Source organism: Urocampus carinirostris, chromosome 3, assembly GCF_059441175.1.
Source record: "Urocampus carinirostris isolate Australia breed hairy pipefish chromosome 3, RoL_Ucar_1.0, whole genome shotgun sequence".
NCBI lineage: Eukaryota > Metazoa > Chordata > Actinopteri > Syngnathiformes > Syngnathidae > Urocampus > Urocampus carinirostris.
The window spans coordinates 54,659,403-54,683,519 of NC_142351.1; the positions used below are offsets into that span (position 1 = coordinate 54,659,403).

The following is a 24,117-nucleotide window of genomic DNA, read 5'->3' on the forward strand; positions in this document are numbered from 1 at the left end:
AGACTTTGCATTTTAGTTTATTTTAAGATAGGATTTGTAAGTCGATAATCTTACTCTGTTTGAGTCAACGCGAGGTCTTGTCGGGTATGACGGATGAGCCGCATCAAAACCACGAGGCACCAGGTACTCCTCTGCATCCATCAAATCATCCAAATCCTCTTCGTCCAGGAGGCTTTGAAAAAACTTGCTATCATTGGGGCTGGGCAGTTTCATCCGATCATCTCCCTAAAAATGCATACGGTCATACAGTAAAATCCCGGGATATGAGAATAATAAGTTTTCAATTGAAGATTGCAAAGGGAAATTATTTTAAAGTGAGGGATAGAAACATATGATAACTAGCGTGACTTGAGCTGGTTGAGTGGAGCAGTTGTTGTATATAAAGGGGAGTAATGGCAACAATGGATTAAAGATCAAACTGATTTTGAATATTTCACTGGAGAGGACTGTCATGCTCCTAGTAGATTTCCTTGCTTTAGTCGCCTCTTTATATTTTAATAATAGTACCGACTGTTGATTGGTTTTGCTCAGGCAACTTAGCGAGGGCAGCGAATCGTGTGTCCTTCTTCATATTTCTTGAAAATAACAAGCTTGATTTCCATCGTCATCATGTTTTTGCTTCTCCCTTAGCATCACTGCAACACTTGGTCTCATAGCATATTAATATAGTACAAAAAAATAACTGTATTTTATTGCCAAATTACAAAGCTCGAGAAATTCTGAATTGAATGAAAAAAGATAAGGATATTGTGGAAGTAACTAGTAACTGCAACAAATTAATTTTTCTTCAGTGATGAGCCCAACACTGGTCAGTGCACAATTTTATATTGCATTGTTCATAAGGTATTTCAAAAATGCCCTCCCTGGCTGAAAGTACAGCAGCCTTTATATCAACACCATCAAAAGGTTCATGTTAACTCACTTGAATAACTAGGTATCGCTGCGGGTCCCGGGCCATCCTGCAGAACTCCGCCGCTAGCTCCTTGAACTTGGGCCTGCTATCGGCATCAATCATCCAGCCTGGAAAGGACAAATATGGACGCAGAATGAAGACGAGTGGGATGATATTGTCTGTTATGCTGATCTGCTTCCAACACCAAATGGGCTGCACATTTGGGCTGGTGGCAGCCCATCTGCCCGTTGCCGGAAATGCCAGCTTGCCCGAATGCAGGCTTCGCTGAAGGGAAACTCAGAGTGGCAAATTGGGTAAAAGAGGCGGCTTTGGCGGGGCGGGCGTTTCGACCCACTTTTGCGTTTATTAGGCCACAGCTGGCTTATAAACCCTGAAGGTGAAATGAAAGGCCAGGTGTTATGCCAGTTCACATTAGATAGGACGCATAAACCGTTACTGACTCTGAAGCTTGTTTTTTCATTTATGACTTAGGGAATGCTGGAAGGGTTTAACATTATTTCATATTTGTTAATTAGAATAGGGTGAAATATAAGTCCGGGCCAGATAGCAAATATATTTTAAAACAAAATGAAATCTCAAATTCGCTTTTATCACTATTACTTTACTCACTAGCACAGTTCCGACCATTTTCGTTCTATGATTTACTCAAAGATAAAATCTGAAATGTGAGGAAACCTAAGTTCTTGACAGGGTCTAATTTATATCTGGGGTTTCAAGCTTAATTTTTTTTTTCGTGATTCACTGAAAGAATACATTCTGAAAATTTCTGAAATCTAACTTCTTGACAGGGTTTACCGTAAAATGTGGGCGATAAGGCGCACCTTATTATAAGCCGCATGGTTGGGGAAAAAAGACGCGGCTTATAGTCTGGATTTTACGGGAATATGAATCAAGAGTCAGAAACTCAATTTAAATCGGGGGCTGCCAGAGCTAGACTCAGGGTGAAGTTGTGCTACATCATGTTTTACAAAAGACATTCTCTGACAAACATTTTCCACTGTTGGAGGTAAAATGAGGTAAAGCGCTCGTCTTAGGATCAAGAGGTTGCAGGTTTGATGCCCGGCTCCACCGTGTTATATTTCAAAGTGTCCTTGGGCAAAATCCCTAATGCCCCCGACACACATTATGGACATGGGCATTTTTTTCAACTATTTACTTTCTGGACCAGGTTTACCGTATTTTCCGCACTATAAGGCGCACCTAAAAGTCTTGTTTTTTTTCAAAAGCTGACCATGCGCCTTATAACACAGTGCGCCTTATATATGGCTCAATATTAAATTCGCAAGGTCTCGCAACTACGAGAAACAGCCGCCGACTCCATTTTTCGCGCTGTGCATACTGGGAAATATTAAACGATTGGTAGTTGCCGGGGCTCGTGTTGTATTTGTTTACTAAGTGGCAAAATGGCTACCCCATTAAACTGCTTAATTCATATTCAACAAATACAGTATTTGTCTGAATCCAGGGTTATGACTGGTGAAGATGTAAAGCACAATTTACCTTAAACAAACGCAGAATTATTCAGAATGTCACGTTTGAGAGAGAGAGAGAGCGAGAGAGAGAGAGAGAGCGAGATTCTCTTTCATACGTGCATTTGTATAAGAAAATGGCTCCTGTTAAGAGACACGCGTACAACGCCGAGTTTAAACTCAAAGCGATCAGTCACGCAGCACAACACGGCAATAGAGCGGCAGCGAGAGAGTTAAACTTAAATGAATCGATGGTACGGAAGTGGAGAAAGGATGAAGATAAGCTCCGCCAAGTAAGGAAAACTCAACAAAGTTTCCGTGGCAATAAAGCAAGATGGCCAGAGTTAGAGGAGACACTTGAACAGTGGGTTGTTCAACAAAGAGCGGCAAGCAGAAGTGTCAGTACGATAACTATACGTATGAAGGCAACAGCGCTGGCACAAAAACATCGGACGTGTTGGATGGCCCATTCACTGAGATATGGTCAATCCGAACACAGCAGAAGAAGAATTCGAGGGATTCGTCGATGAGGAGCTTATAGAGTGATCTTTGTTTTTCTTTTGTGTGTTTACGTTTTACATTTTACAGTTATTATGTTATTGCTTTGCACTCGTTGTTTTTGCACATTACGAGTGTCACTTTATTGCAATTGCACTAACGTTTCATTTAAAATAACAGTATCAGACGTTTTTTTCTTTGCGTGTTGACTAAATGGACAAAAAATAAAATGATATATCGATGTTGTTCAAAGATGTCAAAGATGTGTCACGAAAATGCTTTACCTCAGAGAAAATAATAAAACGGCTGTTTATTTATTTTGGGAGTGAATGGAGTTGTGGAAAGCTTGTTTGTTAATAAAGTTTGACCTTTTTGAATATTTTGTTGACATTCCCTTGAGCGTGGCAACATCTAGAGGTTGCATAAAGTAACTACATTCTCTACTGTAGTCAAGTCGTCACATTTATTTACCGTAAATAGCCCTTAATCCCAAAAATGTCTCGAAGGACTGCACAGGATTACAATTACAAAATTGCACAATTACCTGATCTTAAACCAGCATGCACTTATAGCGCCCTATAATGGGGTGCGTCTTATGTATGGCATAAGTTTTAAAATATATCATTCATTGAAGGTGCGCCTTATAACATGGTGCGCCATATAGTGCGGAAAATACGGTAATTTAAATAGTGTATACATCCATCCATCCATTATCTGCACTGCTTATCCTCAGTAGGGTCGCGGGGGTGCTGGAGCCCATCCCAGGTATCTTCGGGCAGTGGGCAGGGGACACCCTGAACCGGTTGCCTGCTAGTCGCATAATTTAAATTCAGCCTAATTGCAAACATGAGTGGCTAATGTCTGTGTCAACAATGCGAGCATTAGTATTTAATGCTAGTGTCTAGCATTATTTTTTAATTAATTGGCATTAATAAGGCCATGCTATCGATCTATAACGAAACTAAACACCAAAATGATGCTATCTGCTAATGCGGCAAGCTGCTGCATTGGCAAAAATATGAAATAAATCCACGCCAGGGGGTGGAATAGTCTGAGAGGTGATCTAATGAGCTTTCAGTTTTTTCAATACCTCAATGATGATTAAAGGGACATTGCAAAATATTTAAATTCGCCTAGTGGTACAAAAAAACAACATTGAATTGAATAGGCAAAATACCTGCTAATGATAGTAATTATCATACCTGTGCTATTTTCAACTGAAAAAAAAATCCTACGTTTAGAAATTTTTATTTCTTTTACATAGTGGAATCACTACCTAAGGATGCTGCCATGTTTGTCTGGCATCTTGCTGCTAATCTGTGCTCATTTGGCACTGGATTTCTTTCACATTAGACAATACAGTGCCATGTAGTGGTCAAATATTACAGACTAGGGCTTTAAGTCATGTACGATCTAATGTTCATATAGACCCCATAATCAGATGTAACATATCCAAAGAAAGCCAATGAATTACAAAATTTAAGGGAAATTATAGTTTGATTGTAGTTTAAATGTGCCTTTGTAAGAGGTTGTCCTCAAAAGTACCTCAACAAAGCCAGAGATTATATCCAGGTGCTGTTTGTATTCTTGCAACAATTGTATCTTCTTGGGGCTGGCTAACCATCAATCAAGATGGCCTTTATTTTGGTGTCGGGAAGCCCGCTCGAGAGCTTGCCTCCCTGCATTCCTTTCTTCTTACAGAGATGCATTTTTCCTTATTGCTCATTTATTATACACGCACGTCTTATACACTGCATTTAAACATGTGATTCATGTCTAACCCATATTTGTTTCCTGTGATCATGTAATCTTGTTTAAACCAATCAGAGGTGTTGTTTTCTTCCTGTGTTTTCCAATAAATTAGCTTCTGGCCATAGGCGACACGTAATTCCTTCCTGAGCTGATTCTGGAAGCATGAACCTCCGATGGAAGGGCTATCAAAAACCTAAATCGACTCAGAGTGTGTTCTTTTCTTCATTCTTATACAATCTCTAGTTTTAACCTTGACATAAAATCACACCAGTTCCGTATGACTAAGCGAATTGTTGATATAATTTTCGACAAACCAGGAAAGGAGAGTTTGAGTCCACTGGTGTTACCGCAAGGCTAAAAAGCTGTAGAGCAATGTTACTTCCGTGTTGACATAAGCCATCGGTGCTTCTTTTGCTTTTGGCAAATAAATGAGATACTAGGACATTTTGATTGAAACATTTTTTATCTTGGGAATAAGTTACGATGTCATATTTTTCTGTTGGTATTTTGAGCATCAGAGTAGCCATGGAGACAAAAGTTCATGTCAGGTATTGGCTGCCAAGAGAAAAGTCACTCCACCCTTTTGAGTTTGGCAAAGGACAGCCAAGCTGCTAATAACTGGCATATCTCAAATCTTGGACCGTTTTTTTTTTTTTTTCAAATGACTGAGTGCCTTCTGGTGAGCTGCGCTGGCAGATCTCTTCTTGAGCAATGGACATCATGTTCTGAGTTAAACCGTGGGGAAATGTTGGCCCACAAAAGACTAAAACCCAAAAAGGTTTGGATAGTTAGGGTGAAATAAGCATTCAAGTTTGTAGTCCACGAAGACGTTTGAAGATTCGAGCCAAAACTTAATTAAAAATTGGCGTGGGGAACGCTATTGCCTTACGCTGCAAAAAGAAATCTATTCAGAATAGGATATATAAGTGTCTTTAAGGTCATTGACAACAACGTAGTGAACACTGGCTACAACTAGATTAGACGTGGCACTCCAGGATAAATACATAAGAGAATACTTAAAAAGGGAAAATAAGAAAAAGGAACGTTAGGATAAATAGGCAAATACAGTGATTCCTCGTCGGATCGTAGTTTACCTGTCCTGTTTTCGCTACTTTGCCGATAAACAGTGTCCATTGTGTTCTGCATTCTGATTAGGTAAACAGTCGCCCCGCCCCTTTTCTGCTAGTGTATCAATAATGTTGCTGTTATAGTTGGTAACCCCTGTAACAGAGTTTTTAATAAATAAATAAATAAATAATTGTTTCTACTTTGCAGATTTGGACTATCGCCGGTCCTTTTTGGAACATAACAAATTCGAAAAAAGAATTATTATTGTATATAGCCTATATGAAATAATTGTTGGGAAAGTCTCTGTACAGGCTAATAATGATAAACATCAAGATTTGAACTTGTCTTAGAATGGAGTTAAAATTATGGTAAATTTTAAACAATTCAGTCCAAAAATTGTCAAAATTAAAATAAATTTTAAAATGAACAAAATGATCTGCCGACCCAATAATATTAACTCACTTCTAAAACTGATTGTTTTCTACCCTGTTTATAACCTGGTACATTATGATTTTAGTTGTTTTTTTGCCTGAAATGTGACCATCTCATTCCTTACATTTGACCATCACCATGTAGACATCTATGGTGCAAATTGGCGGCTGGGGCAAGCGCTCTCCTTTTTCGAGGATGTCTGGGATCTCCCTCGTTGAAATGCCGTCATATGGTTTTTCTCCGAACGTCATCAGCTCCCAGATGGTCACTCCTGGTGGGTGTAAGGGCAAAAAGAAAAGAATAAATGATTGGAAATTTCGAATGTAAAGACATTTTAACATGCAGTCAGGGGAGGCATTTGAGGCTCACCTGTCATCATGGAACTTTGAAATTAAAAATAGTGTTTCAAATGGTTAAATATCCTTAAATGTGAATATCGCTGAAAACAATTAAGGCAAATGTAATCAAAAAATAATAATGATGAAGATCATAAGATTTTTTTTTCCAAATCTTAATGAGAAATTCAGACGCATGTGGGTTATGTGAATTATTTCACAATATGATTTCAATATGCGCACCACCTGAAACACGACACTCTTTAAGTTAATAATCCAGCTTCTGGCAAACACAGTAAAACATATCTGTGGTAACAGTCTCTAGCTGATTTTTGTACACAAACTGTGTGCTTGTGAAGTAGTGGAGGAAAACACATATATGTAAATGAAATGAAATGATCTGCATTTATATAGCGCTTTTCAAGTCAATGACTTCCCAAAGCACTTTACATTGTGCTTCACATTTCCCAATAGCGGCCGTGATCTATGCAGCCATGTAAGGCGCTAACCTGCTTATTGGGGGTAATTGGGGGTTCAATGTCTTACCCAAGGACACTTCGACATGTAACACGGACAAGCCGGGATTCGAACTGGGATCCCTTAATCCTAAAACGATCGCTCTACCTCCTGAGCTACTGCCGCTACTGCTACTGCCGCCCCCATAATCCTGGGTCCCTTAAATGCCTGGGTCATCGTGGCACCAATAAGAACACAACTCTCAACAGCCTTTCCCAACTGTTGACGTTCCAAAGATGGCACCTCTCCATTCCTTAATGTTTTCGGCCTAGTTCATATATTTATTTTAATTAATATTCAATGGATAATAATTTTTTGGAAAGTGGGTACATTTTTTCATTGCCAATGTACTTTCTCATTTACCTTAACAATTTTTGAATATATTTTTTGAAACTCGTTAATTATTTTTTTTTTACACGATATTATGAATAATATTAATTTAATGTGTATGTAACATACTACTGTGCTGGGCGTCTGCAGATGCAGAATGAGGCACACAATTGTTTTGCCTCAGGGGGTAGGGCAATAGTAAGACCAGTGGTTCTTATAGGCGCACACCTCAATCCCCAAAAAATAGAGTTACTGATAGTATTAGAAAGTTAACAGCAAATCAAGCCATCTAGTATTTATTTTTCCCTTTGGAGGGAGGATTATCTATCTACTGTATTGATGCCTTCATTTCAAAGAAGCAGTGCATAGACTTAATTTATAGGTTAAGGTAAGACAATAAAACAAATTTTTCCTATGCTGCAGTTGACTCATTGCTTATTTTTGCTTGCTGATCAAATGATGAATAAAATAATGCTTCATTTATTTGACTGTGCCTCACCAGACACCTCACAGTACGTCACTTATATACTTATCAATTAAATTCTTATTCATACATACATTATATGTAATGCACATATAAATAAAATATATTATATTCCAATTTATAGATGTATAGTATACAATGAATGCATAATTTATACTGAATTATAATTATTGAGTATATAATGTATAAAAACATCATAAAATAAATCATATCAACATATAATCAATACATATACTGTATATCAAGTAATACATTTTTGAGTAAATTATATTAAATTTAAATATACACATAATATGATACATGTTTAAATGAATAAAAAGGATTGGCTGACAAATATGAGCGAATACAAACAATGCAAATCAAGAAACAGGATTTCAGGCTTATTTTACCCCCTCGGGTGTGAGCCTGAGAAAGCCAGCCATGAATACAAATCCATAATCTGTTTAGCTTCTCTGCACTCACCGTAACTCCACACATCGCTCTGATGAGTGAACTTCCGGTAATGGATGCACTCAAGTGCCATCCACTTAACGGGCATCTGAGGAGGGAACACATTCGGAAACGTTATATTTTATACATACGATTGTTTACACCTGAATTGCACTTCCTCTCCTTAGTTAGAATCAGCTACCTGACCCTATCGATTGTTCATTTGTGAGCTATCAACAATCAACGCTTTCAGTCGGTGTGGTCAATTTTTCTCGGCCACAGAGAGTGATGCGCTCAAGCCCAAACCCGAGTTTGTCAATCGCGGGGTTTGCTCTCAAGGTGGGAAATCAGGTTTTAATGGCAACAGATGGCCCGTTTGCAGCAGGATGTGTGGGCCGCAGTAGGAAAAACAGCCATTGCAATACCATTATATGATGTTTAGAATTAAAAACGGTTTCTTCATTTAATTTTCCAATTGCAAAATCCAGATCATCTTTCGTCCGAAGGTTTTATGTTCAAAATCTCACAATACATTGCTCTACTCATTCTTTTTTTCACACGGATAAGTTGTCCATGTGTTTTAGAATATCAGTATGATAGTTCCACCCCCAGGTTTTACAGTTGGTATGGTGTTCTTACTCTTTCAGTCGAATCATCCCTTGATCAGGGGTCTCAAACTCATCCTGCGGGATACCTTAAAGCCCTTGCATTAATATGAAAGTTTAATGGGACAGTGTTTATAATTCAGGACTTCTTAGAGGTAGAAACATTTAATTCATTCCCAAAAACTACATGTATTTAAAAAATACGAAAAAAAACATAAATGGGTGTTTTTTTAAAATACTCGTAGATCACATAATTTTCACTTATTTTACAAAATATGAGCCTCAACTAAAAAGAGCTGAGATTACTGCTACGGGTACCCAAAAAACTAAAAAAAACTGAAAAGAACAATGGTATAGTTTAGTAGGTGTTTGAATTCTTCTTTCATCACTTGTTTTTGGTTGCAATAGATTATACAGCAACATCTTGTGGTCAAGTAATAAACCCTATCCCTTTATGGAAGTGCAGCCTAAAAAAAATATGGATTAATGTATTACTGATTAATTAGCTTATTTTCACAAGTCCTAATGTTTTCTATGTTTAGATTTATGTTGAGTGCAAATTCGAATTTATTTATGAGAACAGTGGGATGTATCAGGGCTTTTCTTAAAGAAAACCTGATTTGGCCCAACCTCACCCTATCCATAGGTTGGGCAGCCCCCAATTAAACAGAATTTGAGACTTGATTCTTGCAGTTAATCGGATATATAACAGTCTGAATTTCTGTGAATTAGTAACCACATAGTCGTTGTTTTGAGCATTACACTTGCCCATTAAAAATAAATGGAGCCCATTCATTTCAAAAGGGATTTCCAAAAGAGAGTTCATCAAATCTAGCACCACGAGTAACAGTTTTGAGCATTACACCTGCACATTGGAAATTAATTGAGCCCGTTGTATATACTGTGTATATATATATATATATATATATATATATATATATATATATATATATATATATATATATATATATATATATATATATATATACACATACAGTGGCTTGCAAAACTATTTGCCCCCCATGAACTTTGTGAACCTATTGCCAAATTTCAGACTTCAAACATAAAGAAATAAAACTGTAATTTCTTGTGAAGCATCAAGAATAAATGGGATACAATCATGAAGTGGAACACGCTTTATTGGATATTTTAAACTTTTTTTTAACAAATAAAAAACAAAAAAGTGGGCGTGCAAAATTATTCAGCCCTATCTAGTTCATACTTTGTAGCCACCTTTTGCTGCGATTACAGCTGCAAGTCGCTTGGGGTATGTCTCTATAAGTTTTGCACATCGAGAAACTGATAATTTTGCCCATTCCTCCTTGCAAAACAGCTCGAGCTCAGTTAGGTTGGATGGAAAATGTTTGTGAACAGCAGTTTTCAGTTCTTTCCGCAGATTCTTAATTGGATTGAGGTCTGGACTTGGACTTGATATGTTTTTGGTGAACCATTATATTGTAGCTTTTGTTTTGTGTTTTGGATCATTGTCTTGTTAAAAGAAAAATCTCTGTCCCAGTCTCAGGTCTTTTGCAGACTCCATCAGGTTTTCTTCCAGAAAGGTCCTGTATTTGGCTCCATTCATCTTCCCATTAATTTTAATCATCTTCCCTGTCCCTGCTGAAGAAAAGCAGGCCCAAACCATGATGCTGCCACCACTATTTTTGACTGTGGGGATGGTGTGTTGAGAGTGATGAGCTGTGCTGCTTTTATGCCAAATAACATCTTGCATTGTTGCCAAAAAGTTCGATTTTGGTCTCATCTGACCAGAGCACCTTCTTTCAGATGTTTGGTGTGTCTCCCAGGTAGCTTGTGGAAAATTTTAAACGACACTGTTTATGGATATCTTTCAGAAATGGCTTCTTTCTTGCCACTCTTCCATAAAGGCCAGACTTGTGCAGTATACAATGGATTGTTGTCCTTTGGACAGATTCTCCCACCTCAGTTGTAGACCTCTGCAGTTTATCCAGAGTGATCATGGGCCTCTTGGCTGCATCTGTGATTAGTTTTCTCCTTGTATGAGCTGAAAATGTATGGGGACGACCCGATCTTGGTAGATTTGCAGTGGTCTGACACTCCTTCAATTTCAATGTTGTTGCTTGTACAGTGCTCCTTGGGATATTTAAAGCTTGGGAAATCTTTTTGTATCCAAATCCAGCTTTAAACTTCATCTCGGACATGCCTGGTGTGTTCTTTGTTCTTCATGATGCTTTCTGCATTTTAACCAGACCTCTGAGACTATCACTGTGCAGGTGCATCTCTACAGAGACTTGATTATACAGAGGTGGACTTCATTTATCATCATTAGTCATTTAGATCAACAGTGAATCATTAAAGTAAAGGGGTTGAATAATTTTGCACACTCACATTTTCGTTTTTATTTGTTAAAAAAAGATTAAAATATCCCATAAAGTGTCCTCCACTTCATTATTGTGTCCAACTTATTGTTGATTCTTCACAATAAATTACAGTCTCATATCTTGATGTTTGAAGTCTGAAATATGGCAAAGGACGCAAAGTTTAAGGGGGCCAAATAATTTTGCAAGCCACTGTATATATAATATATATATATATATATCTATCTATATATATATATATATATATATATATATATATATATATATATATATTCATATATATATATATATCTATATATATATATATATATATATATATATATATATATATATATATATATATATATATATATATATATATATATATATATATATAAAAAGAAAAATTAAGTATGCAACAAGAATAGACATTGCACTCCAGGGTAAACACGTAACAATAGCACAATGAAAAGTAGTGCAAAAACATTTAGCGGCAAAAAATTCCAAATAAGTCGGAAATATATAGATTTTGTGTGAATGAGCCTGTCGTTATATAGATGTATATGTACAATAATTTACTCTAGCGCAACACAAGGCATCTCTTCAATAGTATGCCTATTATAGTATTAGGGCTAGTAGTCTGATTATGTAATACCATGTTAACATGCAGAGAAATCCGCTTTAGGTCTTTGTCCAACTGTGAAAAAATACACTAATGCCTCGTTTATTTCGTGATATGTACTTCACAGCTTCTAAACATTGCGGGTTAAAATATATTCCTCAATCCATTATCCCCGATCACATATTGCTGCATGCAAACACCAGCAGAAGCCAGGTGCATTTATCTATTTTTTTCCTTGTTCTTTACGGATATCGCAGGGGGTGTGGTCTTCATTAACTGTGATAAACTATGGATTGCAGTATCTCGAAAAAGGATCGTTGTTGATGAAATTAACAAAAAATTGGAAAATTATACCTCAATGTTAGCGTCTATACATGTCAACATTCTCGTCTTGAGATGAATACCTTTTTGTCCAGGTTTTTCTCTCAGTCATATAACTATACACTTCTTTCTTTGCCATACAATATTTTTGGGACAGGGATTCAAAAGGATAAGTGCGAGGGACTTACACTGACCTTGCCCCCGTCTGCGTTGTACTCCTTCTCGTCAGCATCCAGTAACCGTGCTAGGCCAAAGTCTGTGATCTTGATGTGATTGGGTGACTTCACCAGGACATTACGGGCAGCCAAGTCTCTGTGGACCAGTCGTCTTTCTTCCAGGTACATCATCCCCTGACGGAAAACCAAAAGCATAAATTACCTCATCATAAGCATTTTTGATTCTACCTCTAAAAAAGTAATGAAAAAGATAATCATTAAAATGAGATATATTGTCTGATATGGCAGATAGCAGATCATTTTGAATTATATTTCTTATCTTTCCAATCAAACGATTCCCACATCTTTTCTAATTTTACTATGTTTTTAAACTTTTTTTCTTTGTATAATATAAAAAAGCAACACAAAATGAACGATTAAACTTATTCTAAGTATGACTTTTTCTCATCTCCGTTAAATTCTTTTAATGTTCTGATATATACAATAGGTATTTTAAATATGATAATACATATAAAAATATATTCACAAATGTTGAAACAGCTTTTATATTATTGAATATTATTGTCTTTATTTTTAAAAATAAAAATTAGTTAAACACAGTATAAACAGAACAGATTATTATGAGCCAAATTTGCTGCCAATTTATTACTGTATATTTTTCAGTTAATGATGCACAAGCTTAAGCATTGTCCAAATTGTGGCTACACAACAAACTTATGAACTACCAACAATAAATTATTGGTACTAGGAAATTAATGTAGCTGTTTTCAGTAAAAAATATATACCAATTTTACCCTATTTTAAAATCTAATTTTTGGGCGAGAAAACAAGACTGAGCGATATTGTCTGACACGAAAGATTGCCCTTATTTATTTGTTGTTATTTTTCCCAACAGGTACAAAAAAACATGGGAGAGAAACTGTACCTTGGCTGAAGGGTGGGGATCTTTCGGAGACTCGCTACTAGATTACGATTATAGTCAAGGGGTTAAGGGAATCATTATAAAACCGCTATTGAGGTTTTTATCAATATTTGTTTTTCCTTCACCCGAATTTAATCTACTGCTGTGTACATTTCTTGAAAAAATCCTCTATAGTGACAGTTCTTGTATTTTTTGCCTAATATTCAAATCAATGTTTCTTTTACTGACTTTACGTTTTTTGTATCACAAAGAGGCACTAAATATTACATACTATACCTTTAAGCCTTGCAAAGACACACAGGTTTTTCATATGGACTTTTCATATGGACCGTGGGCCATAAGTTTGACTCAATAAAGTTTATTTATCTATTTGGGCAAAGCACAAATAATGATGTAAACAGTGCACAATGGCCAAATAACAAACAATGGTGAGAAATATGTTCAAAATAAAGCCTTTGCAGGTGTCCAATAATAAAAACAGAAAAAGCAGGATAAACTTATCAGTTACACTAATCTCACTCAGAGCAGAAAAGCAAACACAGGGCAGACAAATGCTGCATAGCTTTCCAACCTCCATTTGTCGCTTAATGGGCTGTATAAAATTGGAACACGCCAAGAAATCTTTGTAGCACGTACATACATGTGTTCATGGCTGGGCAAATCAGACAGTGCTGCCAGGCGGGGCCACCAGGGCCAATTGTAGTAATCGAGCCAAGATGTTTAAACAAGTAAACGCCACTTTGCAGGAGGATCGATAAAAACACCTTGACAAGAAAGGAGGTGGGAGACCGTCATTGTGCTCTTCAGACAATAAAAACACTGGACTTCATCCCTGCTAGCACATGAGACTCATCGTTGATGGGAAAGAGAGCGAACATGTCAAGCCGCATGGCCGGCGAGCTCAAGTCGACTCCTCCCCAGACGAATAAGAGGATAAAATCGATCGGGGGCTAAGATGAACCCTCATCAATCATCTGCTGGCCCACACCCAGACAGAGAACAATACTATGTTGCAAAGAAAGATATACCCTATATGCCAGATTATCAGGATTTTAAAGTGCACCTTACAACACAGTGCATCTTATATACCTTATAAGTGGATTAGATTGGAAATGCATACAGTATTAATTGTCACAACCAGAACGGACACAGGACTCAATTGCATACGTTTCTCAATTTTATTGAAAAGAGAGTTAGAGTAATGCTTGCTTGCTTGCTTGATTGTTTCGAGGACTGGCGGAAAACAGGAGCGAGCGAGGTGGGAGTGACACTTCCGTGTCGGACGAAGACAGGCGGGAATGGTAAGTCGTTTGGCCGGGGCTGGAGTTTAGAGGCGATGTCAAGTTCGTAATGGGGTCGTAGGCAGGAGGCAGGCAGAACAGGTGTAGTCAGGTCCAGAAACGGGTCAAAAACGGAGATCAGGCAGGAGACAGGTTTTAACAGAGACGGAGTCCGACGGGAACGCTCACTAAGTGAGACACAACAGCTCGCAACGATCTGACAAAGTATAAACTGAAGTCGGGGGATTAAGAAGGGTGTGGCCACCAATCAGCTTGTCCGGGCTGTTGGTGCCAATCAAGCCGCCGCAGGTGTTCCAAATTAGCAATTATGACATTAATAGGTGTGCGTAAATACACAAGGTTTTACGGTATATTGCCGCATTTGTACAATTGTTGATCGAGCGTTCTACATTGCTGACAAAAATCACAGAACCTTAAATGCAACAAAAATCGGACCCCAGTCGCGGCAGTGAAAGTGCCAACTCTTTACCAATAAACCAGTAAATTCTCTACTGGTCTGACTTGAGGAACCATTATTATACCCTAATTGCAAGCCAACCGCAGAGCAAATGGGCAGTTTTCTAATGACTTGAATGAAATGATTGTGCAGCCTTAACCAGAGATAGTAAAATATTGTCCATCTTTCTTTTTAAGACACAACGACCAGCAAAACCAAAACCAAATTTTCTTTAAGGCTCCATTAGCTGCATTTTTAATGAAATCCAAATCACCTTGCTCAGTAGCTTTGGCCATTTTTAACAGTCCTAACATCACTGACATTAAGTGAAGATGTGCAACTGCTAAGATGTATACATTTCAAAGCAACTCTTATTATATTCTCTTAGCCGAGAAACTTCATCCACTCAATAAATTTGAACATTTGCTTAGGAGTGAACCAGTAATAATTTAAGCACGAAGTAGCCAAGAGTATCTGTACACCAAAGAGTTGCTCCCCTCATCGTGCTTTTTCAAGTTTATGTATGTCATTAAGGACAACTTTCTGTTTTCTCAATACTAAACATGACTAAAAATAGTTGTATAATGACATGAGTTCTGATGCTTTTTGTAACACTAGTGATCTAGTGGTAAGGTTTTGACGCTCTCAGTGCCACAACCTGTATTCATTACCTGTTTCAAACAATGTTTTGCGAATTCGGTCACCGACATTTATTGACCTTTCAATAATTTCACTAATACATCCCGTAAATGCAGAACAACTGTAGTTCTTAATGCAGTTCATATTCCTTGCACCTTATAGTCCAGTGCACCTTATATACGAAAAATTATTTGACGAAAGACCAATTTTCGGGGGTGCGTCTGATAAATCCGGTGTTATATAGAACCAAATATATCTTTTATTACTATTTTTCCGCTTCCCACAATTATGTAGCCCTTTTCTTTGGCAAAACGCGCCCCTATTACTGAAAGTGGATTTCAAATAAATTAAGCAGACAGAGTTCGGGCAGTCGATCGATAGTCATGTTGATTACAATAAGCCGGAAGAGGAAGGCGCCTAGCGATATTTATCCCCGTGCGGGCGTTGTAGGAATTAGGAATCAATGGGCCACGCAGTGCATTAATACACTTCGACGGAACGCGGCAGGGCAATGAGGGGAGGCCGCCGCACTGACAGCACAATGTACGGCTGCTCAAAGAGCTAATTAACTCTCGACCGATCTTCATGGTAAACGTTCCTGGAAGATGCTGAGGACAAGAGGACCAATGGATATTGTCACAACCTTTAAACTAAGGGGAGCAATGAAGGGCTTGTGATCCAATTGATGCTCTTTTGATAAGTGCATCTATGGATGACTGATCTTGCCATATGTGGAAATAGATGTACAGTGAAAAAGTATTTGCCCCCTTCCTGTTTTGTGTGTTTTTTAAAATATGTATCGCTCACAAGGGTTTCAAATCATCAAAACAATTTTAATATTACACAGAGCCAACCCAAGGAAATACAAAATGCAGTTTTAAAATGTCAAATCCATTTATTAAGACACCAAAAAAAAAAAAACGTATCTGGCCTTACGTGAGCAATTAATTGCCTCCTAAACCTAACAGCGAGTTGGGCCACCTTGTCCGTGATAACAGAAATAAACGTTTAATTGGAAATGTGTCTTTCACAACACTGTGGAGAAATTTCGTCCCACTCTTCTTTGCAAATTTGTTTCAAATCTGCCATAATGGAGGGTTTCCTTGCATTAACTACCCATTTAGGGTAACACTTTAGCATCTCATACTTTACTTACATTTATTTTCATTATTCTAAAACGATACGCTGTATCTGGGTCAGATCAGAAGTACCTCCAGCTACTAGTAACCATGGAAACCAGTATCTTTTGCATGTGGGGATGCACACCCCCTACCCCAAAAAAATCCTGGAATGGTCGCCACTGGAAACTGTGCCCCTATGGCCGAGGTGGTTTAGTGATCTGTGAACGATACAATTTTGATAAACTTTACTTCTCATTTGCAAAATTTGGTAGTCCCCAATTTGTTACTGCTGCATGATGTTTTTTTAAGGAATAACATTTTGTATCGTCACCCAACCCCCAAAAAGAACCGAGTAGATCTTTTTTTCTACATAAGAGACAACCAGTTAAATCAAAAGCTGTGTTTGGCTACAACAGGCCAATATTTTTTCCTCAATAAGATGATTGTACTTTTTTGATTGATTTGTTGCCATACAGTAATCAATCAAAACAAACTTATATATTGGCCACTAGAAGATATTATAACCTACACTGCTTTTATTTTAATGAAACTATGACAACATTTTCTGGCAACATTAATATGATGCTTTAACTACAGATACTGAAACATGAGAAATGAAATAAAATCTGTTTTTCTGGTTTCTGACCTAGCCCTTTAAAATGCTTGTTTGATGGCTGGAGAGAAGGATGCAGTCGTTTCTTTTGACCCACTGGTGACTAGCGTGCGAACTGAAAATCAGGTTACTTTTCCCATTTCGGTTCATTTCTCTTTCTAAAGCTGCCACCACACAAGTTCACGATTGGTGAGCAACCTACTGACATCTTCTCTCCGGTGAGGAGAAACAAAATGTAAAAGTTCAGTCGGGGGTGGTGGGATAAAAGCATTGCTGCAGACAACTTTGTGGTCAAGTATTGACCTTAAATTGAACTGTTGAGTGTATTTGATTTTGGACAAACACAAATAGATGCAGGTAGCGTTTGGCATGTTAATAAAAAAAATAGGTAAAAGTAAAAGTAAACAGTTCCAATTACTAGTTACTTCATCTAAGTAATTCAGTTACCACCCGATAACTGAAACAAAAAAGTAACGTTTCACTTTGATAGTAACTATCACATTTTGTGATACCGTAAACAAGCTGACCCCCTAAAACTGCTTTCAAATAGCCAAACAAAACCTAAAAAAAAATAGAAGGAAATGTAAACACCAACTTTTGTAAGCAGTAACCCTTCATATTTCTTGGCTTGTGTCATCGTGACAGCTTTTGTAAACAAACATCTAGCCTAGACAACCCATATCCATTTTTGCTTCAAACCACTTCAAGATCTCCTTCTCCATTTGTGGGTACTGTCCAAAAATATTATTTCTTTTTCTCCAGGCATATTCTATCGCAAAAATAATGTTACATAAAAAAGATAAAAAATCTGTACTTTTTTACCATAAATTCTGTACTCACGTTTTCCCCATTCATTTCCTGTTCCTTAATGAGAATAGGCCACTTCTCAATGCACTGTCTATTATTCCCTACTAGGGACTCACAATCAAATATGCGGATACAAACTGACCTGCTTATTTCAGTATTATATTTGTTATTGTTTTTATTTGTGTACAGCATGCTTTTTTACCTATAAAAGAACTCAACGTTTGGGTTTGAGCAATACATGAGGTTTGATATTCAGCAAATAAAGGACACTGTAATTCATGGTATGCATTTAATAATAAGAAGGATAACTTAGTAACGCACCATTTAGTTATGACAGTAGAGTTACAGAATTATATTGATAATGTGTTAAATTATTTGTGACGGAGAAAAGTAATTAAGTTCCTGGAACTCGTTCTTGTGTTAGTCCCAATATTGAGTGCAACTCTAGGGGCTTCAGAACCTAGAGTCTGTTTCTAAAGAGTTCATTGTCAAAATGTCTTTCATTTTATCACTCTCTCCAGGCTTTGGGAAACTAATAATGCAAGCCTTTTTTGATGCATGGCTATGCTTACGCAGTGTCCGTGAAAGGAAGGATGCTCCGTTTCCACCAGGGAAAGGAGGTTTTCCATTCCCCATCCGTCTCCCTTTCAACACTCTCTCCCTTCTGCAAACTCAAACAATGTGAGCAATATGAGCCTGTCTGCAAAAAGAGGACTGGGACCAGTGTGATAAGGAGCGTGCACAATGAGACCGCCCAGGTAGACCAGGTGCTCGTCTGTCATGTCCAGAGTGCTTCATGCAAAGTACAACAGGAGGGGATCCCACTTGAACAGCCAGCATCACATTTAAGAAGTTATGCAAAGTATATAGCGAAAATATTCTTCGGATAAATGTACAAATATGAGATCTGAGAAAAAACACGAGAGACGTTTTCAAGAACATGTGCTGTCATGTCGTGAGATTATTTCCCTGAGTTCCAAAACGGCGGATGGTAAATGAGATGTTGGTGAACATTAGTTATGGTTTTGCAGGGAAGGTTTCTGCCTATTTGCTCTTCTGTCAGCTGACCTTGAGTCAGACATATGACAAACAAAAAAACATAAAGCAATAATCCATATCAATAAGTTATTCGGTGTAAAACGTTTATTAAAAGCCAGGGCCTCTCTCTCTCTCTCTTTCTCACTCTCTCTTTCTATCTCTCTATCACTCTATCTATCTAAACAACCTACTCATTTTTGCCCAGAAAGACGAAAATATTTTTGAAATTGAAAAAAATCAAAGATGATTAGATGAAAGAAAATGATACAGTATTGTAATCTACTCAGTTTAATTACAATAAGATTCAAGTTGGTACGACTACGTTTCTGAAGCCATAATATAATTTAATTGTTGCTTTTATTTTACGCATCTAAAATGGCCAATCCTGTAAATGTACCATACCCTTAAATACATAGCTATCTAAAAACATTTTAATATGTATCTTAATGTCTTTTAGAATTGAACCGTTCGATAGGGTCAGAATCACTCGATCAGCATCTATGGGATTAAAAACTAATTTTCTGGTTTAAATCTTTTTTTTTTCCACCCAGCCTAATAATGTCAAGACGTGTGGGATTAACTGTAATTGCTCATGCTGACCAATCGTATGCATTATATCCAAGCAATAATTCATACTTAGAGCAACGTCAGACCCTCGACTACAAGGGGAGAGAAGCTGTTTTGGTTGTTATCAGCTAAGCACCATCAAGTTGCAACGTTCAGCCTTCTCAGTAATGCTTGTAATTTGTCCACCGCCTGCTGTGACACTGAGCGGTTCTAATTCTTAATCACCTTTGCTAATTTTCACTGCGTGACATGAAGAGGGAAAGGTACTTATGTTACTGTTTTGTCAATTGCATTTGATATAGGTACCTGGTAGACACTAAGCATGACTGATGGATGGTAGGCCGGTTCAAATAACAAAGGATAAGGAATGGATCATTAGTTTCAAAGTAAAGTGAATAAGAGTGACACGACAAGTGGGACATTCGTGAATCATAGTCTCAGTGCTACAAGTCCCAGACTGCTTTGGGGCATTAAGAAATATCCCTGACCTCAGCGATGTATATTCAGCCGGCCCCAGAAATACAGTGTCCCTCCCTCATGATGTTTTCATTTTATGGTGAGGAATACAATTTTTGTATTCAGCCCCTCTTTGCGCCATTTCCCCACTTCAGAATATGACACCATTAACAAATTTCGCACTGCACATTACTTTTCTGTTACTGATTAGTGTGAAGGGCTAGCAGTTTTGATTTTTAACACAACAAATTGTCATGTTATAACTATGTCGTTATGTCGGTATGTTATTACCAGGTTGTAGTTCTCAGAAGTTGAAAATAAGCTCAGTAAAGACCTAAATCATCTGCCCTGTATAATGCCACTGAGTTATTTATATACATATCAATTGTAGGGTAATTTTAAAAATATATGTGCAATAATTGATAATGTATTTAATGACGCTGATCATGTCAATGATTTTTGGTGTCAGTTAGAAATCAAATTTCCAAGAATAAGACCAATCACTGATAATCTTATTATTATCGGTTAAGTGGCCCAGGGGCTACTAAGGTGTCCTAAGGGGGCTACCTGTTGCCTGCGGTTCGAGACGCTTGATTTATTTATCATAGGTTTCTATTCCCCGCTATACGGCAATTTCACTTTGCTATGCCCGCCTCAGAACTGACTAATGTTGTGTCCCAGGGGTCTTCTGTACTCTAAATCTCCAAACTCTGGATCCCCTTTTCACCAACAGAGAATTGAATACAGTCATTTAAAAATGTATTCATGCCTTCACCACTCACAAATAACCCGCTCCAGCTGTCTCAGAGTCAAAACACCCTTTCCTTCCCCGAGACTTCTATGACTTGCCAATACGCATTTCCAAAGCTCCACTCTCATTAGCTGAGAATTGGGTGACCATTTAAGCTACAAACAACAATTTTCAGGGTGCATTCGCAAACGTAACGGTAAGCAGATTACATGATGAAAGGAGACAATAACAAAAGGTTTGAAATTCCAGCCCCTGCCGTCTAATGAGCTTCCGCTGCAGGCGCCGTCGGTAATGGCTTGGCGGGGAGAGAGGTGACCGATCCAATCAGGCGTTCTTACCCAGTGGATCTGGCAGTCAAATCCCTCCCCTTACGCATCCTTGAGCACTGCTGATCCTTACAGATAATTAGAAAGACCTGAGGGGCTTATCCCTCCTGCGCCCGTTCTCCCCGTCACCTCTCCATGAGCCCACTACCTTCATTTTGTTGCGTCAGCAGGGACACGGACTCCAGAGGACCGCCAGTTCGTTCTCGGAGATGCGACTCGTGTTGTTTGTTAAGCAGAATGCGCTTTCTCTGTTGCAACGAATGAGGGGAGTGCATTATAATGAAGTGTGGTTCAAAATCCACTGCTCTTCATAACTTCTGTCTTTCACCGAAATCATACCAGACAATACTGAGTGGCTACAATGGCTGCAGTTCAACTTAGAAAAATGGTCTTTCCCTCCCTATTGTTTCATATTTTTCTTCGTTTTTTTTTTAAACAAGTCTGGGAATAAAAGTTTAGCATTAAAAGGTTGAAATCAGCAAGTCCCTTCCTGTTGCCACGGTTAGCATGTTTTTGCTTCTTCATTTAGCATCACTGCAAGCTTAAGGACTCTTAGCAAATAAATACAGTACAAAAAAATACAAGTCAAGCTAAAACAAAATCTGATTTACCCCTAAAATCTTCTTTTTCTCTTTGATGATCTGATATTGTAAGTATTTATGTACACATTCACATTCCGCTACATAAGTGGAATACAGGCAATTTATTATTTTTTTCTTTTTTGGGGGGAAAGGGGGGAGTGTTTTTTTTGGTTGCATGGTTGCAAAAGAAAAGAGAATGGTTAAAAGAAGAGGAGAAGAAAAGTAATAACATGTGTGCAGTTGATTTAACAAAATAGATTATATTTTGACTTGTTGAAATTATTATAGTTAAATGTTGATTGTGAGTTTTCCTTGTAACCAAGAGTGATGTACTATAATTGTTTTCCCGTTTTTTTCAATGTTGTGATAATTTTGTTTCTTGAACATGAAAGCGTGAACTGTGAAAGGTGTCGAGGCAGTTGGGGGGACGGGACCAAGATAGACTTTTGGCTTTCCCCCAAATATATTGTGAATTTGTTTATTTTTCAACTGACTAAACTGACAACAAAAAAACGGGTTTTAATTGGACTATTGTCTGCCTGTAAACATACTCATTAACATGACAATGACTACACACACAAAACAAAGAAGTAACTACACCAAAAGTAATGCGAAGACGAGTCACAGGGTCAAAGACTGATTGCATAAACATTAATCTAAGGCAACTAATTTATTTCCAACAACACTTAAAAAGGATTGCACACCCCGCAAATAAGAAATCAAGCTGATCTATTTGTGGGCTATACTGTATTTTCGAACGACAAATTCCACCCAGCACATATTTTGCTCACCAAGATGTGTTCAAAACAGACAAAAAAATCAGGACGGATTTGCACAAATGTGACTCAAATATCTAAAAATGTAAAACATTAAAAAAAAAATTGGACAGGTTAAAACTATTGCAAGTGCAAGTACAAGTATTCAGGTATCCATGGTAATGTTTATGTTCTTCCTTTCCTACTGCCTCATAGGTTTGATTTTTTTACCATAAAAGGGATAATAGTATGCTACTCGGTCACGGATTCACTCTAGGCACTCCAGCTCCCCACCCACATTTTGAAAATCATGCATTTCAGGTCTATTGGCTGGTCCAAATTGTCCTTAGGTGTGAATGAGCAAGTGAGTTTTCTGTCTCTGTGTGCTCGCAACTGGCTGGCAACCGGTTCAGGGTGTCCCCTGCCCAGCATCCTTGTGACCGTAGTGAGGATAAGCGGCACAGAAAATGGATGGATGTCTGACTGATGTTAACCATGCCACCTTGTTTCGCGAACATTGTCTATTGACTCAACAGATATAACACTTAATTTTACATCTCAGTTCGTGGTTAGCCTAGTGTGTTTTTTAATGTTTTAAAACTGTTTTTTTGTCTTTTAAATGTCCGAATGATGTCAAAGTTAGCTTAGTTCACTAACGGCTTTATTTAGGCACAAAGAATATCGATCTCCGTTTGATGACTGACTTCCTTCTATACTCGTTTAATTCATTTATTGGAATTTACCTTTTGCGTTTTCAATGTCGAACTGATATAAAGACATGAAGTCAGCTTGGTTCACAATGGCTGTATTTTGACACAAGGATATCAGTCTTTGTGTCGGTGATTTCAACCTTTTTTGAGCCAAGACATATTTCTTTCATTGAAAAAAATCCTGTGGGACACCACCAGTCAGTGCTGTTGGATCTCCAGTAAAACTAAATCAAAATGAAAGATAACTTTCGCTAGACTGCACAGGCACACAAATTGGATAAATTTCTACTGGACAGTAAAGCAATTAATGACTGTGCCACTGCACACTTCCTAACAGCCCTGTGTACGTTTTTTAATTCATCCAAATTGGTTTTGGTCTTTTAAATGGCATTAACAAGCCATGAAATTAGCATATTTCGCAAATGGCTTTATTTTGCCACATACTCTATGTATACGTCTAACGTCCTGCCAGACTTGTGTAAATTATTTAGCTTCATAAATGTCTGATTTTTGCATCCTGAAGAAATAGAAATCTTGCAAGCAGATGGCAACAGAACAGCAACAAATCGTATCCGCTCGGAAGGCAGTGTACATTAGGCCTGAGCGAACTGACTGGTTGACGCACAGGAGTGGAATAAAACAAAAGTGGACCTATCCTACTTTTCGACACAAGGAGACACCTAAAAATTGAAATATAACTAAAACCGAACGACATAAACAAAGATTTCAACACGTACACAGCTCAAAATTGTTTACTTTATAAGCGTTTACCTGATTATTTTTTTCCCTGGGGAAAAAATAACTGTACTGT

At 37.7% G+C, this 24,117-nt stretch overlaps 1 protein-coding gene across 3 annotated transcripts in view; it reads right to left on the reverse strand.

Annotated features, from left to right (window-relative positions):
- LOC148370163 (receptor tyrosine-protein kinase erbB-4-like) overlaps nucleotides 1–24,117 on the reverse strand; it is a 377,191-nt gene that overhangs the window by 12,976 nt on the left and 340,098 nt on the right. For 2 of the 3 annotated variants that reach the window (XM_088332560.1, XM_088332559.1), the window contains exons 21-25: nucleotides 12,296–12,457; nucleotides 8,260–8,335; nucleotides 6,257–6,403; nucleotides 923–1,020; nucleotides 55–225 (exon numbers count right to left, since the gene is read on the reverse strand). In XM_088332560.1, coding sequence (XP_088188686.1) covers nucleotides 55–225; nucleotides 923–1,020; nucleotides 6,257–6,403; nucleotides 8,260–8,335; nucleotides 12,296–12,457 — 654 coding nt within the window. The remainder of the gene's footprint in view (nucleotides 1–54; nucleotides 226–922; nucleotides 1,021–6,256; nucleotides 6,404–8,259; nucleotides 8,336–12,295; nucleotides 12,458–24,117) is intronic. The other variant, XM_088332561.1, reaches the window with a different exon arrangement.